This window comes from Orbicella faveolata, unplaced genomic scaffold (assembly GCF_042242905.1).
Source record: "Orbicella faveolata isolate gen_17 unplaced genomic scaffold, um_ofav_v1 contig_24, whole genome shotgun sequence".
Taxonomy (NCBI): domain Eukaryota; kingdom Metazoa; phylum Cnidaria; class Anthozoa; order Scleractinia; family Merulinidae; genus Orbicella; species Orbicella faveolata.
This window is the reverse complement of record NW_028301552.1, coordinates 16231358-16249455: the sequence shown is the minus strand read 5'-3', so window position 1 is coordinate 16249455 and position 18098 is coordinate 16231358. Positions and strand designations below refer to the sequence as shown.

The window sequence follows — 18098 nt, the reverse complement described above, 5'->3', positions numbered from 1 at the left end:
TATCCATAGGATTGTTAAACTTGCGTCGAGCAACAAGTTTTTCACCAATTGAAGGCTTCCATACATGTTTATAAACATGGTATCCACGCACAGCTGATGTGAAATGGAACTTTTTCATGTTGTTTATCGTTCGTTCGATCGTTCAATTCGATCGATCTACGTGACTCGGCCCAGACTTCTTATCGGTTTTTAGCTAGCCAATCAAAGTAGAGTGCATCTGTGAGGCGTTGCTAAGTGACCTAACCAAGCCGCATGCTTGTGGCTGTAAATAAACCTGTTTTTTGCATGAAAATTGATTCTCAAGGAACTTTATATTCAAATTTTCGATAATATGCTCAGCTTATACAGTTACCTATGTAGCATGGATCCTAAATCATTTTAGTTTTGTAGGTATATTTGTTCTATGATCGTGAAATGTCACAAAAACTTGTGCTAAGAAAACACAAGGATCAAGTCATTCGCAACTTGAGCATGGTTAACCGATTGTCTGTTTATTGTCTATTTAAACCAATCAGATTTTACTCTGTTTGATCCGCGCAAGAGTCAAAACATTCGACACGTGTCTTCATACTGTCAGTTTATTGTCATCATGTCAGAAAGGGGTTCTCCCAGAGCATCGTACACTGCGTCTTTTAAACTTCGAGTTGTTGCATATGCTGTAGAAAAAGGAAATCGTGCCGCTGGAAAGCAGTTCAGTATAAATGAAAGCTGTGTGCGTCGCTGGCGCTCGCAACGTGAAAAGCTGCTGAAAACACCGCGAAACAAGCGAGCTCTACGTGGTCGATCTGCTGCATTTCCTGAACTTGAAAAAGAAGTCGCTGCGTGGATAACCGAGAAACGCAAAGCTGGCACTGGCGTATCCACCAATGTCATATGCCTTAAAGCAAAATCAGTGGCGCAAAGGCTAGGACTGGAACAATTTAAGGGATCTAAATGCTGGTGTTATCGTTTCATGGACTGCATGGTTACTAAGCAATCATTTTGTATCGATCGGTCAGAGATTGTTTTGCTCAGATTTCCATTTGAATTTCATCGTTTTCCACTATCGCCTTTAGCAATAAAGGCAACATCTTGTCAAAAGAGCCTCTCTTTAGGAGGATATCAGAAATTCCGTTGAAGAATAGCTTGTAAAAGGTATTTCAAGAGTTATTTAGCTCGCAGCAAATACACAGCATCAGATTTGACGAAGCTTACAATGTACAAGTAATCACTTTCTTTTGCTAAGCGCTTTTTAAAGAGTTTTCTTTTTTTCAAAATCAAGCTCGAAAGTTGGGAGTGTGGCTTACATACGAGTGCGGCTTATACACGAGTTTTTACGGTACATGAAATTTCAGGAAAAATATCTTAAAAATGAAATATTGCTCATCTCACTTATGAAGTGTTCTGCACAATAATAGTAAATATGGATAACTGAACCAAAGATAAGATACCTGAAAGTATTATCACATTGTACATGTATATGTAAATGAAGCTTACAGTTTTCAGATTTTAATATGGCCTTGGCAGTTCACTATGCTGTCCCTGGCACACATTTCTATTTTTTCCTAAAATAGACAGCTTTGTAATAGTTTGCAGACCATGGTGTATTCAGGGAAAACTACTTATGCTCTATTCACTAAATCAAAAGTGTGGTTTCACAAATATCCATACCCTACACAAGGAGGGTCACTTGAAATTCCAAGAGGGAGAGGGATTTTAAAGACTAAAATTTTTAAAGAAATGCATGAACTGTTGGGGGCGGGGTGGGGGTGGGAATTCAAAACCAAAAGACACCCACCTAGTGAGAGTATGGATTTTTTTGGACATCACATTAAATTATTGTATTGTCCTTTTCTATTCATAAATTCAAAAAGTAAGTAAATGATACCATGTATAGTAATAAACACTTTTCTTCATTTTCAATAGCATTGAATTTAAATAGATATAATACTTGATTGTGCATTACATAAGATGGCACAAATTGCCCACATTTGATTCACCAGTGCAAATTGATGGAGAGGCGCTACCCTATCCCATATGTGAAAGTTTTTAATTTTGTTAATAGCACCCTCAACATGAATACGCAGGCTTGCAATCTCCTGTGTGTGGATAACATCTTGTGCTGGCATGTGATCAGAACTTCCAAGAAAGGGAGGAATGTTTAGTGATATTCCTAAAGGCAGGAAGTCCTGGATTGTAAAGCCTTTGTCAGCCATGACTGAGTCTCCATCCTGATAAGGCAGATCTAGCAATCCACTGCAGACAACAATCTCCCTGTCTGATATGCTGCCAGTGGCTGATAAAAGTGACTGCTCCTTTACGAGAAATGCCAATTGACCCTTTTAGGGTGGTGTGATGTTGACAGTTGCTGATCAACTCCCCATTCAAATGCAAACTGCTGGGCATTTGACATCTCACCTCAATGCAATCTATAATATTATTACTCTAGTAGAGCTGTATTTTTGTTTAAAATCTTTGGGCATTGTGTCATCAATAGCCTTCCTTGAAGGCCAAATGTTTATCTGCCCTAGTTTTAAGTACATGAAGTTGATCCAAGTAATAAAAATTCTGCCAACTGTTGATATTGAAACATGACAAAAGTGGGCCAAGTGCTCTTCAGGAAAACCTTGTCTTGTCTTGCCTACACATCACAAGGAAAAATTCATAAATTGGTCTTAGTGATCTACTTCTGTCCCATCCTCGTCATAAACATCTGAAGACACATTGGTTTTGAAGAAAGCCAATCATTAATGTTTTTGCCCTTACCACCAGGGTTGAGGTATTTAAAAACAACCATACACACATCCCAGCTAGCAAATCCAGTGTAAAAGTTGATGGCATTGCTATTGTTTTGAAATCTTTCGACACTAAACAGTTGATTTTGCAGAGCTTCAATTCGTCGATGAGCCTTTTCAAGCTCACTTTTAAGATCTGCTAGTTGTTGTCTTAGAGCTGTTTCGATGTCCTCCTGTATCTCATCTGTTCGAGTCTCTGTATCAATTTTCACATTTTCACAGTGGGTCAAACATTCTTCTTCAGCTTCATCCACTAAATTTTCCGAGTAATTTAGATCCTCTTGCGGTTCAGGTTCTTGAAAACTAATGTGGCTTGTTTCTGTGACAGTTTCTCGTTAGGTTGGTGCCTTACACTTTTGCAGAGAGATGTGAGTCCACTGAAACACTGAACGAACAGCATCAGCTTGCAGACCTCTTTGGCCGCCGAGGGTCTTAACAAAATCACTGTCCCTGAAATGCCCGGAACAAACCTTTGTTGTGTCTTTTATTTCAAAATGTTCTCCAACATCTCTTCTGATGGCATGAATCCACTTCTGTCGCCGAATCTCTCCATCGGGAAACTTAAAAAAAGACACCTTATTGCCATTTTTTGTCCCGATAATCTTTCTTTGTGTAGAGTGGCACGCAACAATTCATGGGCATAATTCCGCACAAATACAAAAGTACTGTGAATTTCCTCTCCAGGTGAACACTAATATGAAGACAAGCTTGGACTTCAAGTATCGAATGATAAGATAAAACACCGGCTACATACAAGAAAGAATTTGCACACATTTACATGCATTAGCATACATTTGCCATGTTTGCGCTCTCGATGTGGCCTTACTAGTCTTGCTCTGATGCTAGTCGTTACCATTCCGCACGAGTGGTCCGCCATTATGAAAGTCGTGTATGTGCAGGAACCCTACGATTATAAGTTTTTCGTCTCTCATCTGAATACTTATTTATGTAACATGTAAAGGTTAGTAACCGATTACAATTTAGTGGTGTGTTTTCATCAACCCTAAATCGTGCATGGTATAGCCAGGTTATAGCCTGTAACGGCCAAAATAACAACCCAACGTAACACCAACAAGAATCCACACAGATTTCCATTCGATTTGGGCAAACAGTCATCAGCAGAAAAAGCAATGCTGGAATTAACTCTAGTGAATTAACTGCATGTAGCTTACATGTGCCCAGAAATAATAGTACAAGGTGATTTTCTAATTAAACAGACTATGTCAACCATTATCTTGTGTAAATTACCATGTTAAAAAAGTTTGAATTTCCGATTCAAAAGTAGTGATTCATTTTTGCTGACAGGCACTTTATGCCTCTCAACATTCAACAAATGTTTTGACCTAGCATTGACAATAGGAATGATTGGTTGTTACACTTAAGTTAATTTTCCTCTTTAATGTTATTGTGAGGCCTTTTGTTCTGTGTGAGCACTAGGCAGCTAGTGTGTCATTCACTTTTATTGATCTGAAAGTATCATTTCATGAGTGGAAGATTTTGTTCCGTATGAGCACTTAAGGCGGCTAGCGTGTCATTCACTTTTATTGATCTGAAAGTACAATTCCATGAGTAAAAGATTTTGAAATTATATTGACATTGCTTAATCTGTCTTCAAAAATTGTCCAACACAAATAAGCTTAAAAGACTTAAGGTTACAGCCACTGGTAAAATTTAGTTATATTTCTTAGGAATTAAAACGTGCTGTCTGGCACAAGAGGGTGCACTAGAGCTAGTAGTTCACAACTTTTGTGGTTATGATACCTGTTACTGAACTGATATATAACAGAAATACATGTTACACAGTATAGATAAGGTATTAACAGGGCTTCTGAAATTTTGCGCACTCGCGTAGCAGCGAATTTCGAGTATGAAACAAATCCACCAAATCCCTCAAAATTCTCAATAACACGCAAAATACCGCAAAATGTGCTAGAAATCTTACCGAACACTTGTTGGTACATCATATTTGAAACTTATCTTGGCTATTGAAGCTGTTTACTTGCCATAAACTTCCGTATTAGCTGGAAATTCCATTACTGCATCAAGTAAACAAAATCCTGAAACTACTAGGCGTTCTTACATGTAGACTAATGTTGAAAAAAACTGGGCAGTGGCCACGATGTAAAAAGCTTTGACATTGGCGCATTTCTCGAGTGCGTTGTTGTTGAAAGAGCAAATGATCATCTTTGTTAAAAAGAACCACGTGCTCAATGAGGTTATAGGAAGGCAACACTTTTATAAGTGTTCGGTGTTTCTTTTACTGTTGTTATGGCATAAGCTAACACCCGTCATTTTCCACAAAAGGGCTAAATTTGTGTCTTTTTTCATTAAAAATGTTTGTAAAATCAGTGCAAAACCGATCACTTTCCAGCGAAATTTGCCCACCATTTTTTGGTGAAATTCGCCCCAAAAATTCCGCCAAAATAGGCTGTTTTTTTACACAACCTATCAGAAGCCCTCTGTGTTAAAGCTCACTTTGCTCACCTTTTTCGTGATCAAATTATCTTCAGAAAAGCAGGCATGCCAGAGAGTTTTTAATTCTTCATTTTTGGTCAGCTCTTCATAGGCTCAAGAAATGAGATCTTGCTTGTGTTGCTGAAGTTTGCGTGAATTCATAAGATCAACTCGTAATTGCTCCACAAGCATGAACACTTTGAAGCAAGCATAAGAAATATGCAGGAGCCCTCTCTCCCGAAACTGCTTCGCCTCAGTTACAGCCAGCATCTCAGGTTGGCTGGTGGAGCTTTCTCATTGTGTATAGGGTATTAGAAAGGTCTCCTTGATGAGGTCGCAGATTGAAACACTTTCCTCCGCTTTCCGCAAGGTGCACTTGTCTTTGGTGTGGATGTTGTCCGTGGCATATTTTCTCTCATTTTCTAGCAACCTCCTGATTGCCCATCCACCAATCTGCCTGATTTTGCCTTTTCCCGGTTCGGCCATTTCAGAGACATTGAACCTAAGAGGCTCTTCACTTTCTGTTTCATGCTTGCTGGAGATGATCTGCACTAAATTTCCCAGGAACAAATTGTACAGCTTGATACTTAAAGCACTTGCAACTTCTTCTTGGGAATGCCTTACTTCATGGCAATTAAATAGGCCTTTCAAATACTCATCAAACTCGGGAGAATTTAGGAAACTGTGAAGCTTGGCTGTACAACCAGTGAACGCTCCTTGTGAAATGTTAAAGATCACTTTGTTGGGGTTTTCAATGACATGATCTTTGAAAAATTGATAATAGCAGAGCCATATCAGTTTCAAGAAAGTAGTTGTCTTACCTTCGAAACTTTCTTCAGCCAGCGGCTGGAAACAAGCATTTCTGTCTCATGCTAATCCACTTAACAGTTTTGCAATTTTCGTGGACGTGAGAATATCATTCTGTTACTGCCACAGAGTCAAGTGGCGTGGAAAGTTCAGAATCAAGCTTTGAAAGCTCATGGTATACTTGTACAATGTCTCTCACCATTTCCTCATCATCTTGCTCATAGTACAACGCAAAAGGATCATCACATGGCTGTTCCGGAAATGTGAAAGTTTTGTCGTCATCTTTCTCTTCCAGGGTGTAATGGTCTTGGACAGTGAAAAAATGAACAGAAAGATTCTTGTTGCGGCAGGAGTAGATCCTTGAACAAATCGCCTAGAACAGTGGAATATCCTTTCAGCACTTCTGGATCTGGAGGAAGTAAAGACTGCCCTTTAAAATTCAACACTTGCTAGTGGCTTAGCTCTTTCACCCGTGATAAAGCTACACATGTAAGCCCAGGAACAAACTCATTCGCACAATGTACAACGGCAGCCAGAAGTGTAAGACCTTAGGACTTATGACATGTAACAGCATATGACAAAACCAGAGGAAACTGATATATACTCTCAACAATGTTCCCTTGCCTGTTCCTTTTGAACCACGACTGCCTTTCGATTTGAACTGAGCCAATGTCTGGAAACCATACTTTGAGTTTATCATCAGTAACACACTCAAGAAATACTCCTTTGCTGCCATTTTTCAGTTTGTCATTCAAATTCCAAACCAGCATTGCTGGACAACCTGGCCTTAAATACAGGACAGCACTACCAGGCCAATTCATGCCTCCTGTTTCACTGTTTTTTTTTTTTTGGCCTCGAAGACAAACTGCAGTCCTGCAAGTTTCTGCAAGGCTTCTCGATTGTGCACTGCTCCTGATAGCTTCTTAAAGTATATGTGACTTGTGGTCTCCTCCAAACTGCCAATCACTCTTGAAAGAGAACACAAACATTCCACTGTCTTGTCAGAACATTTACTGACCCTTGTCTCTTGCAGTGCAGAAAGGAATTCCTTGTTAACTTGGTGCATGACTTCTGCCAGCTCAAAGCGATGTGAAATTCCAGTTTGGAAAAGAGGCGAATGGAACATAAACATGCCTTCATCCAAGTCATCCGGTAAGAGCTGAAGAAATTTCCTGATCAAGATAACTTGTATCCCACCGAATGGTTTCTCTTCTGTTAACATGACAAGCTTTGCCCGAGAAAAAAATTCTCAGCAGGCGCCGTAAGCTGATGCTTCGGCAGGCGAGAGAAAGGTGTTTTGTAGATGTCATTAAATTAATTACACTGAAACATAATATAATAACCAGACATCGTGAATCTGCGTGGGACGTCTTTATTGAACGCGAGGCAACACGAAGCCATTCGAGGCAACCATTTTGCCAATATTTTAGAGATTTAATGTAGTTTTAAAAAAATGTACCATGTTTTAACACGAATAAATTGCTGATTCCTACATCCTCATTGAGTAATGCCAGATTTCTCATAGACTATATTTTTATCTTTATCTTGAAGTTATTTTTGCCGAATGTCAAACAAGCACACCATACTTCAAAGAACCTTTGGTGGCACGTCATTTTTTTTTAACTGTCATATTTTTGCCTGATTTGCTTTGTCTCCTTGCAACTATCATAACCCGACTGTTGAAAAAGCCTGCCGTGTGCATCCTTCCATCTTCGCTCCCACTGGGAGCAGTGAAAGGTCTCTGTTTTACTCTGAAACTTGACGCGACGAATGCTAACCTCGCACGGGGTATTTTCGTGTTCGTTGGCCGGGTGTTACAGCAGAGGAGCAGAGGCAGTCTTGTTGAGAGACGGTTGTATTTGCAGCCTTTTGCCGTGTGACAAACAAGCATGAGTAACGCAATGCATCAATTTGGTTCCAGTACCGCGCCAAATTAACTATTGTTTACATTGCTGCTGTTGTACACTTTTCCTGTTCTTTTCGATTAGTACAGATCTGCAGTGATCGGATGATTACCTGAGTTAAATTCGTACTTATTAAGAAATATTTTGGCAGGACTTTCAAAGTTCAATAGCATCATGGTTTTGATTTCTTAACTATTCGAAGTGAAGACATGGAGGCAGCCAACTCGACGATAGCCTCTCCGTCAGATTTCAACATTTCGAGTCTTTCGAGGATAACAAGTCCATCACTTGACCCTCAAAAGCATTGGTATGTCCTCAAGAAGGAAATTTGTGGTGTCTGACCAGCGATTTTTTTGAGAAACAAGATATTTACGAGATTTCCCGACAATTTCTACTGTTCCCCAAATAAATAGTTGAAGATAGCAACTGACAAGAATCATGAAGATTCGAAACCACGGTCTTGTTAAAAAACCACACATATTGCTTGCTGAAATGATCATGGACATGGAGGACAACCTATTGTCTGAAATGAGCCCGCTAAACACACCTATAGATGACATCCGTCCTGGATGCTCAACGGACAACCAGTTTGAGGGCATCTCAGAACCCAAGGACGAGGACGAAATACCGAGTTACCAACCTCCCAGAAAACCGATAGCAGTGAAGAACCAAACAAACGGAGGTGACAGGAAAAGAAAGTAGAAGCAGAAAGCCTATACTCACTGGAGGCAAAAATCAAAAGAACTGAGGAGTCCATAAATAAGTTACAGAAACACTTGGACAATAAGACCTGTCCTAAATCACTACGTTATAGTGCACAGGCGAATATCCCGCCGGACAAACAGTTCAAAAAAGACATTCAGGCGGTCAAACAAAAAGCAGAGCAAGGTTTTCTTTTCTCACTTGCTAAGTTTAACCACTGCCGCCTCGACAGACAAAAAAAATAAGCTTTGAAAGGAAAAAGGAAAAACTCCACAAGAAAGCACTCCTGAGAGAGGCTTAAAGAACAAATCCAAACCTAAACCTCCATAGGCTGACATCAGTGTAAAAAACCTAGCAGCTATGCTAGGAATGGACTCTGAAAATGTGTCAACTCTACTGTCAACATTAAAAGAAATTGTAAACAATAAAGATGTTGAAAAGTACACGTCTGTTCACTGAGTGTTCTCACACTACTAACACAGACAGACAAAAATGACAAAAACACAAATAAAAACCAGAAAGTGCAATGTACACAGAAAACTATTAACCTCTTCACTTACAAAAAATAATGACAGGTTTATAAAGAAGCTATCCAAAACGAATTTCACAGATAACAAAATTAAATTACTATCCACGGGATTGAAATTTATACAACTGCCATAGTCACTAAAAATAAAATACAACACCGTCTCTTGCAAGATTACAACGATTTTGCCAGACGAATGAGCTTAAAATACATTTTTCACGGGGGAAAACAAATCCATCCATCCATTCTATGTCAAATCAAACTGGGAACCACCAATCCAACCATCAGTAACATTAGAAACCTACCTGGAAGAGGTTAAACTACAAATCGTGGAGATAAAAATGACCAGACCAAAACCAAACTTGTCACGTAAAGAACATAAAGTATTAAGTGTTTTAAAACAAAACAAAGATCTTAATTTCAGAAAGGCAGACAAGGGAAGCACACTGGTAGTCATGGGTAAAAATGATAAAATACAAGAGGGCCAAGTACTAATCAATGACCTACATAGTTACAAGCCTCTTGACAAACCTATGGTAAAAGAACACACACCACAGTGTCATGCTTGATTTCAGAACTACACCGTGACAACTACATTGATGACATGACTAGAAAGTGGTTATCTCAAACACCAAATCCACCGTGCATTCTGGAATTCTACACCCTTACAAAGATCCACAAACCTACTCTAGTAGGAAGACCAATTATCTCAGGCTGCAATGGGCCTACGGAAAGAATATCACCATTTGTTCACACATTACTCCAGCCTATTTCCATATCACAAACATCTTATCAATTTCATTGAAAACACGAAAGTGAGAGTAAACGCATTCCTTGTATCTATGGACGTGACTAGTCTATATATGAATATACCACAAGAGAAGGATATAACTACAGTATGCAGGGCATGTGAAAACTTTCATAAAAATAACCCTCCAATCACCACACAATATATCAGAGAAATGCTAAGACCTATCCTTGAAGAGAATTCCTTCCAATTCAATGGTAAGAATTATCTGCAAATCCATGGTACCACCATGGGTACTAAAATGGCCGTTGCTTTTGCAAATATTTTTATGGCTGATATTGAGACACATATTCTTAGCAATAGTGTCGTAAAACCTACAATTTGGAAATGATATATTGCCTATATTTTTTCTTTATGGGATGTCAGCAAATGTGATATAGACGAGTTCATCAAACAAGCAAACTCACATCACCCTACAATCAAATTTACAGCTGAAATTTCAACACTGAAACTACATTTCTGGATACAGTTGTGTGCAAAGGTGAACGATTCAGAGGTCAATCCATCCTGAATATAAAAACACACTTCAAGCCAACTGAAACCTTTCAATACACTCATTTTTCCTCTACTCACCTGCCGGGTGTCAAAAAAGGATTCGTGAAGGGAGAAGCTCTTAGACTCTTACGCACTAACTCTTCAAGAACAAGATTTGAAGAGAACATTATTAAATTCGAATCACCTCTCTTTGCTAGAGGTTACCCAAAAAATCTGATCGAGACACTCCTATCAGATATCAAATTCACAGAAAGGGTATCAGCACTACAACAAAAATACGAAAGCCGAAAAGATATCTTGCCTTTTGTAACACAATGTCAACCGTCAGTGCCTAATCTCAAACATGTCTTAATGCAAAAATGGCACTTGATACAAAACCAGCCTTCTCTGCGGCAAATTTTCAAAGAGCCACCACTCATATCTTTTGAAAGAAGGAAGTCCCTTAACGACATACTCGTAAGAGCGAAATCACAAAGGGGTCAAAGATTATGCACGTGGTTCAAAAGTTTCCATTGTTAGAAGTCGTGTACACCTGTCATTCCTTGCTACTTCCAACCAGCCAAATTGGCATTTGTTGTTGTTGAGTTCAACAGAATGCCAAATACCATCTTCGTCGCTTCCACGTTCAGCTTAATTGCTGGCCTTATTCGTCACAAAGGTATTCCACCACACAGTCTTATCAATTTGCCATGTTTTCTGCCAATCCATGGTCTGCTAGACTCTGTCGCATTGGATTTGGACAATGATTTGGACCCCGATCGCGCGGAAGACATTTCTTTTGGTGGGAAAATCCACCAAAGTTCAGAGGAGCTCAGCTCCTTGCTCGCTGAAAGAACGGCGAAGATAGACTCTCTTGAAATACAGATAAAGGATCTTCAAGCTCGGATTGCAGAATTCAAGTCGTTCATGGAAACAAGTTTGAACGATTCATCCTTTTCCGATTTGTCTTCTCTGTGTTTCTCCTCGACACCGTCAAAATCATGCCTGAGTTCCTCGTGTAGTTCAATCGAGGATACAAAGATCTGTCCAGATTTGGGATCCACGAACAAGAACGGCTGGTGCTTAAAAAATGCAGGAAGGTTCACGCTGCCCTGGAGGACATTTCTGAAAACTACCATGAGTCAATCGCTTCTGTCCTGGGGAACACCTTTTTGTGTGGCACAAGTGAGGAGAGAGGAAAGGTACGGGATACCATCTCAGAAGTCATAGACTTGGTAATGGAATCAAATGGTACCAAGAAGGGCTTGTCTCAGCTCCTCTCTCCAGATACACAAGCGCATATATTTGAAAGCATGCGTGTTCCAGACTGGGTGTATTTCAAGTTACAAACACAGTTGCCTGACTCAGCATGGCAGACATTGCTGAACTTAACTCGACTGGGAAAGAGTGGGGTACAGTACTGTGCAAAAAGAATGCAAACGAAATTCGCTACTTTTCGCGACTTTTCAGTGCTTTTCGATGAAATTTAAAGAAATTTCGAGTGAAACGATTTTTCGTACGAAGTTCGACGAATTTTCGAAAGGTCTATTGTTTTAATCAAAACGATAATTCGGGCTCTTCTTCGCAAGACCGCGCGAATATTCACGCGAAATATCATTGAGAGTAACGAACTTTCGAGAGAAAGAGTTCGCAGCGCGGCGAAAAGTCGCACGAAAATTCGCTCTATGAACAATGTTTGAAAACAGATGTAAACATCCCTCTGTATTTAAAAATTCAAACTTACCCAGTTCATTAACTCTCCTGAGACTTCATCTCCATGCTCACAGTGTGATGCAAATGGTCGCGTAAACATGGCAACCATTGTTTATATCCATACATTCAAAGATCGATCGTCAGTTACTCCTGAGCAATCATGCCCACCGTATCAAACTACACGCGTACTCGAATTGAGTCTCTTTATCGACAAAATCTTCATCCAGTGGAGATGTTTAAGGTGTTAAAAGGAGAAGATTTGAAAGTCAGTTTCGCAACGGTCACGCGTATAATCAAGAAACTGAAACTCACGGGATCCACGAAGAAAGGAACGAGTACTGGAAGACCCAGAAAGTTAAATGCTGAAGCCAGAGCATTTATAGAAGATCAGATGTGGAAGGATGATAAAACAACCAGCCACACGATCCAAAAGAAGTTAGCCAGACGTGGAGTCGTGGTCCATCCATCAACAGTGCGGAGATCCCGAAAACAGCAGGGCTGGACTCTTCAACGAACGAGATACTGTCAGCTGATTAGAGATGCGAACAAAGTCAAACGCTTAGAGTTCACCCAGAAAGTTTTAGAGACCGGCGATACTTTTGACAACGTCATTTTTACTGATGAATGCTCAGTCTCCCTTGAACAATTTCGCCGTACATGTTACAGGAAAGTCGGCGAACCTGCAAGAAGAAAGCCTAAACCGAAGCACCCGCTGAAATTACACGTTTGGGCTGGAATAAGCAGACAAGGTGGGACGAAAATTTGCATCTTCGAAGGAATCATGGCCGCTGACCTTTACTGCGATATCCTTAAAAGCCATCTGGTGCCTTTCATTAACGCGCAGCTCCCAGATCACCGCTTCATGCAGGACAATGACCCTAAGCACACTTCACGAGCAGCCAAAATGTTCTTTGAGGAGAATGGGATCAACTGGTGGCCAACCCCCCCCGGAGAGCCCAGACCTAAACCCAATTGAGAACCTCTGGCACGAGCTGAAATACTACCTGGAAACAAAGGTCAAGCCCCGCTCAAAACAGGAACTGATCGACGGCATTAAGAAGTTTTGGAGGAAGAAGGTGGATGCAACGAAATGTGCGAGATATATTGACCATGTCTTGTACAAAGCCATTCCAGCTGTGGTTGAATTACATGGAGCAGCAACCAAGTACTAAAAGTTCTCGATGAACTTTAAAAAAACGGCTCCTTTAGGAGCCAACAATCTGAGGAAAGTCAATGACCAATAAAACAGAAACAGTTATCTTTTATCCTCTTTTACCTACCTTTGTAGCGTAAGAGTTCTTTCTGGGACTAGCTCTGAGTATTTTGGCTTTCTTTAATTTTTTTTTATAAGCGAGTACTGATGGTGCTTGCTGTTACGTGGTAAATTGCTAAATTATTCGCTAAGAGTTCGGATCAAATTTGGCTTCATCCCGCTTCACATTAGTATTTGAAAGCAATGTTTCCTTGCAATATAAATGTGCAAAACAGATCTAGAGTTGGCAAATGGATCATCGTGATGTCAACAAGCAAGTTTAACATCCCGAGCGCCCAAATATTACTGAAGCAAAACAGCGCATTATAAACGATAACGAAATCGACGAAAGAAAAAAAAACACAAAACAAAACAACGCATTGACATATTAAAATTATCTTTAAATCTGTTTCACTAAACTAAAGATACTGTTTAGTTCAATGGAACAGACTAAAGATAATTTATTTTATAAAGACACTGAGTCCGCGGGATGCTTTCAATAAGAGTTTAATTCACTGAAGCTAAGCAAAACAGCACTGGTTGACACGGATTAACGTGCCGCAGTGCCTTTCCTTCAATGAAACCGACTCAGTAAACAATGAACTATTAAAATGTGGACCGATTGAAAACACACCTCCCCGCATCTACTCCAGATTAAAATAAAAAACACAACGCAACAAAAAAAAATTAAAGCAACTTGTTTGCACATTTAATAAGAGCTTCTCTCTCATTCAATAGAACTGACTCAACAATAAAGTGTGACTTTATTTTTAAGAAGTCGCAAAACATTATGAAAAACAACCCGTTGGCGCGCTTTTCAAAGGACATCTTAATTCAATTCAAATTCAATAGAACCGATTCAACAATAGGGTGTGACTTTTTCGGCAAGCTTTCTCTCCTCGCCTCTCAGAGACGTACTTCAATTTTTTTTTAGCAGTTAGTGCTACATCTGTTAAACAGATTCGCTTTACTTTATATCTTCCTCGCAAACATCTGAAACCACTTTTTCAGAAGCTGTGCGTATACACTATAATCTTGTTGACACGCGAAGGGAAGGTCAAACGTATTGTTTCTGATTGTCTTCGTAATTAGTAAATCTGTTTGTAAACTCCATTGTTGCTTATAAATCTAAATGACAACAAGACGGTAAACATGATAATAACAACTACAGAAGCCAATCACAATACAGGGTTTGTGATCCAAATGGCCTTTCAAACTGCTATAAAAAGGTCAACCTAAAAAAATTCAGTTATCACTTGCTACGCTATCAGAACGAACTCAACTGTAACTTCAAAAACCATGAACAAGCAAATCGCTCGAGTAACCTGGAGTCAAGGTTGTTATTCTGACATTTTTCGGACTGCAATAGTAGAACCGTCGCCGATTAAGGAGGGTCAGCAGGTCCGTGTTATCTGGGGGAAGTCGAAAAAGGAATATTCAGCAGTCTTGACTTGCTACCCATTAGTTGAGGAGCCAGCCCCTACTCCTGTCCAGCAAGCTCTTCCCCAGTGTCGAGCTAAAGCCAAAAGAAAACTGGTAAGTTGTATTTTTCTCATTTTCACTGTTCCTTTTTTCCTTTCATTGTTAATAATTTTATTTACTCTTACTACAAACTGATGACTGATGATGCCTGTGACTGTATTTAACGCTGCTTATTTGCCCTTTTCTCAGCTGTCTGACACAACGGAATCCCCCGAGAAAGCAAAAAGAGTTAAAAAGGGAAAGGAGCCAGGAAAGGAGAAACCAAAGGAGAAACCAAAAGAGAAACCAAAAGGAAAAGTATGTATTTAACAACTGCCATGTTTTTTTCGCTAAATTTCTTTAATTCCATTCATGCTGAGCGAGTTTTCTTCATTCGTGAAATTGTCTAAGGTAAGATCCACTGCTAGCTGTGTCGTTGCATAGCGTTAACTATACCGTGTGGCACGAAACTTTGGCGGGAGTTTAAATTTACGGATCGGTGATTTTTGTATTTTGTGGGATCTAATTTTTGGCCTTCGTAAAAGACTGGTTTTCCCTGGAGGGTTTTAGTTTATCACAATTACTGTAACTGATATACCTTCAGACGATCATTTTCTATACGCTTTTTGGCGGCTACATCGGTGTGTACCAAAGGCAATTTCATCGTTTTATTTCTGAACGTTTTGTTTCTAATTTCATCATTTTGTCATTGAACGGAAGAGACGTTTTTTGTATGCATAATTCCGCCAGCGAAGTAAATTTTTGCAGGGACTTTTTAATGCGGGAACTTTTTTGCCGGTGGAGGAAAAAACCACTAAAATCACGAACATTAAAACCCCATAAAATTTTGTGCCACATGCTATTTATTGATAGCATATCAAGTAATTGCAAGCTACTTTGTTTATTGTGTTAAATATATGACCGATCGCTTTCTGCACTATAACTAACGAATTATTCTGAGATCTGCATGTGAACCGTTGCCGTTTGGGAAGCTATAATAAGTTACTACTGAAATAGAGTTGCGACTATCATGAGTCATACACTGATTGTTTTACTTGATGTTTCAGATCCTTGCTGCTGAGTCACCCAACAGGGTTTCCCTCATTGAAGATTCCATGGGTGAGAGTTCTGACTCCGACGACGATCTTCCACTGTCATCAGCTTTAGTTGCAGTTCACCCGCCTGAGCCGACACGACAGCCAAACAGTTACCCGCGAATTCCAGAAGACAGTAATTCTGAGACCGAGGCAAAACAATCTGGTGTCAGAGAAATGACAACAAAGGCCATCAACACATCAAACAGTGCGATCAGTAGTGTAAGTAATCATTGTTTGTACTTCTTGTGTGCAGACACTGTTTTACTGGGAGACCTGTGCTTTGTTCTGATGAAGGGCTAATGCATGTAACATCAGTTTCACAAACTCGATGCCACGGTTAATTTACCTAGATCAACTCTAATTTTTGAAACAACTAAATGTTTCTGCATAACTAAGTGTTTCGCCCGCCGATGAGACACAACAGTTTCTTCAGAAACTAAAAACTTGCAATTGAATTGCTATATATGTGATTGTAATCTGGATTTAAGACATTTTCGTATCAAAAAGCAGTTTTTCTTTTGGCTAAACGACAGGTTTGAGTCAGTTTAACTTTTGTGTACGAATATCTTCACCTAATTAATCACTGACTGAATTGAAAAAAAAAATGAATCTAGACTAAATTATTTTCCAATATCAATGTCAGTAACTGCAAACAATATCATAATTAGGGGAAATGTTCACACATGTGGTCACTAACATAAGTTTTATTATTGCTTTAGGAACGCCAACGAAATCTTGAGTCAGCATCAGAAATGCGGCCGATTAGAACCATTCTGGAATGGCTGGAGTGTTCTTTCGCCAGGCAAGAGGCAAAGTTGGACCAACTGCTACAGTCCTTGAGTTCACAGAGCCTTCCGCAGCAGCCACAGCAGCCCTTCAAGCCACAGCAGGTGTCCACCCCAGATGTTAGTAACAGGCAGTCTTCAGTGGAATACCCTTTTATGGCATCAGCTTATTCCAGACCTCCTCTATCAGACCATGGCGTTGCATCAGTCCTTCCAGTGACTCCATTATTTCCGGAAGTGGACAGATTTCTGGAAGATGTTTACCCGATGGACAGAGAAATGCCAGGTATGACAAAACACACGCTTTTAGATTAGCATGCACAGTTTTCGATCTGATTTTTTTCCTAAAAGAGACAGACGTCATTTTTACTTATCGTCTGTGGCATGAATTCTTCGTTTTTTTTTCAACAATGGAATCATTGCAGAATATGTAGGAGTATAGCTTTTCCACTGAAAAATTAAACAAATCGAATGTGGCTTAGCGCTGTCTGTACTCTTATCGACAACGTGTACGTGTCATTACAGTGGTCACTGTCAGTGTCTTTCCTTTTAGAAATGGGCACAGTTCCTGTCGGTGGGTGTCGTGATGTCCGACTAGAAAGAGCGGAATATGATTTTGCCAAAGCTGCAGTAAAGCCGTCACAACTGGTTTTGCGCTTGGTGGATAAGCTGTTTTCAAAGGACATCTTAATGCGCTCTACCGTCCACGGCACAAAAGACTTTGATGCTCTTGACCAGAAGATTATAGCTGCGATAAAGGATAAGCTTAGTTGACATATTGAAAACGCCGGTCTCTGACAACAAAACAAAGTATGTTTAGGCTGCTAAAACATACTGTTATGAACTTGAATATACCGTATTTTAAAAGAAAAAAAAACATAGCATTACGTTTGTCTTATCATGACCTAAATATACTTAAAGGAGCTCAGTCACGGTGTTTTGAGTTATTTTGGCCGGGTACAAAATTTCCATTTCACTGAAAGAAACCTGAAAATTAAGTAAATTGAAGATAAAAAGACACCAAAGAGATAATAATAAACCATAAAGGAACAAGGATGGTTAAGGATGGAGAATTTTCACAAAACTTATTCATAGTTTCTCTTTTTTTCCAGCGGAAGTTGTGCAGACATTCGGATACCAGTGCCAAAATTCTGAGGAGCTGAACAGGATGTGGGAAACTTGCAAAGTTAGCATCGGCAAGAGATGCCAAAACACCAGAAATAAAAATAGACAAACTTAGGCATTTTTTTTTACCTCTCAACAATAGGCACAATGTTTCTATAGATCTAGGTTTGGGAATCTTTTTTTTTCACTTTTGCTGTTCTATTCTTGTATTTGTAT

At 39.6% G+C, this 18098-nt stretch overlaps 1 protein-coding gene and 2 pseudogenes across 2 annotated transcripts; all 3 read left to right on the top strand.

The window, feature by feature from the left end:
- The first annotated feature begins 9363 nt into the window (after positions 1 to 9363).
- LOC149110623 (uncharacterized) lies at positions 9364 to 10989 on the top strand (annotated as a pseudogene).
- Positions 10990 to 12322: 1333 nt separating this feature from the next.
- On the top strand, positions 12323 to 13138 carry LOC149110622 (uncharacterized). The gene has a single exon (XM_089292310.1). The coding sequence runs from the start codon at positions 12323 to 12325 to the stop codon at positions 13136 to 13138; it is 816 nt and encodes a 271-aa protein (XP_089148436.1).
- Positions 13139 to 15920: 2782 nt separating this feature from the next.
- LOC149110621 (uncharacterized) lies at positions 15921 to 17677 on the top strand (annotated as a pseudogene). The gene is made up of 3 exons (XR_016208117.1): positions 15921 to 16191; positions 16692 to 17043; positions 17311 to 17677. The product of XR_016208117.1 is annotated as an uncharacterized LOC149110621 (transcript).
- The last annotated feature ends 421 nt before the right edge of the window (positions 17678 to 18098 follow it).

Coding starts and splice junctions, on each gene's coding strand:
- LOC149110622 (XM_089292310.1), top strand. CDS start 12,323: ATGCCCACCGTATCAAACTACACGCGTACTCGAATTGAGTCTCTTTAT.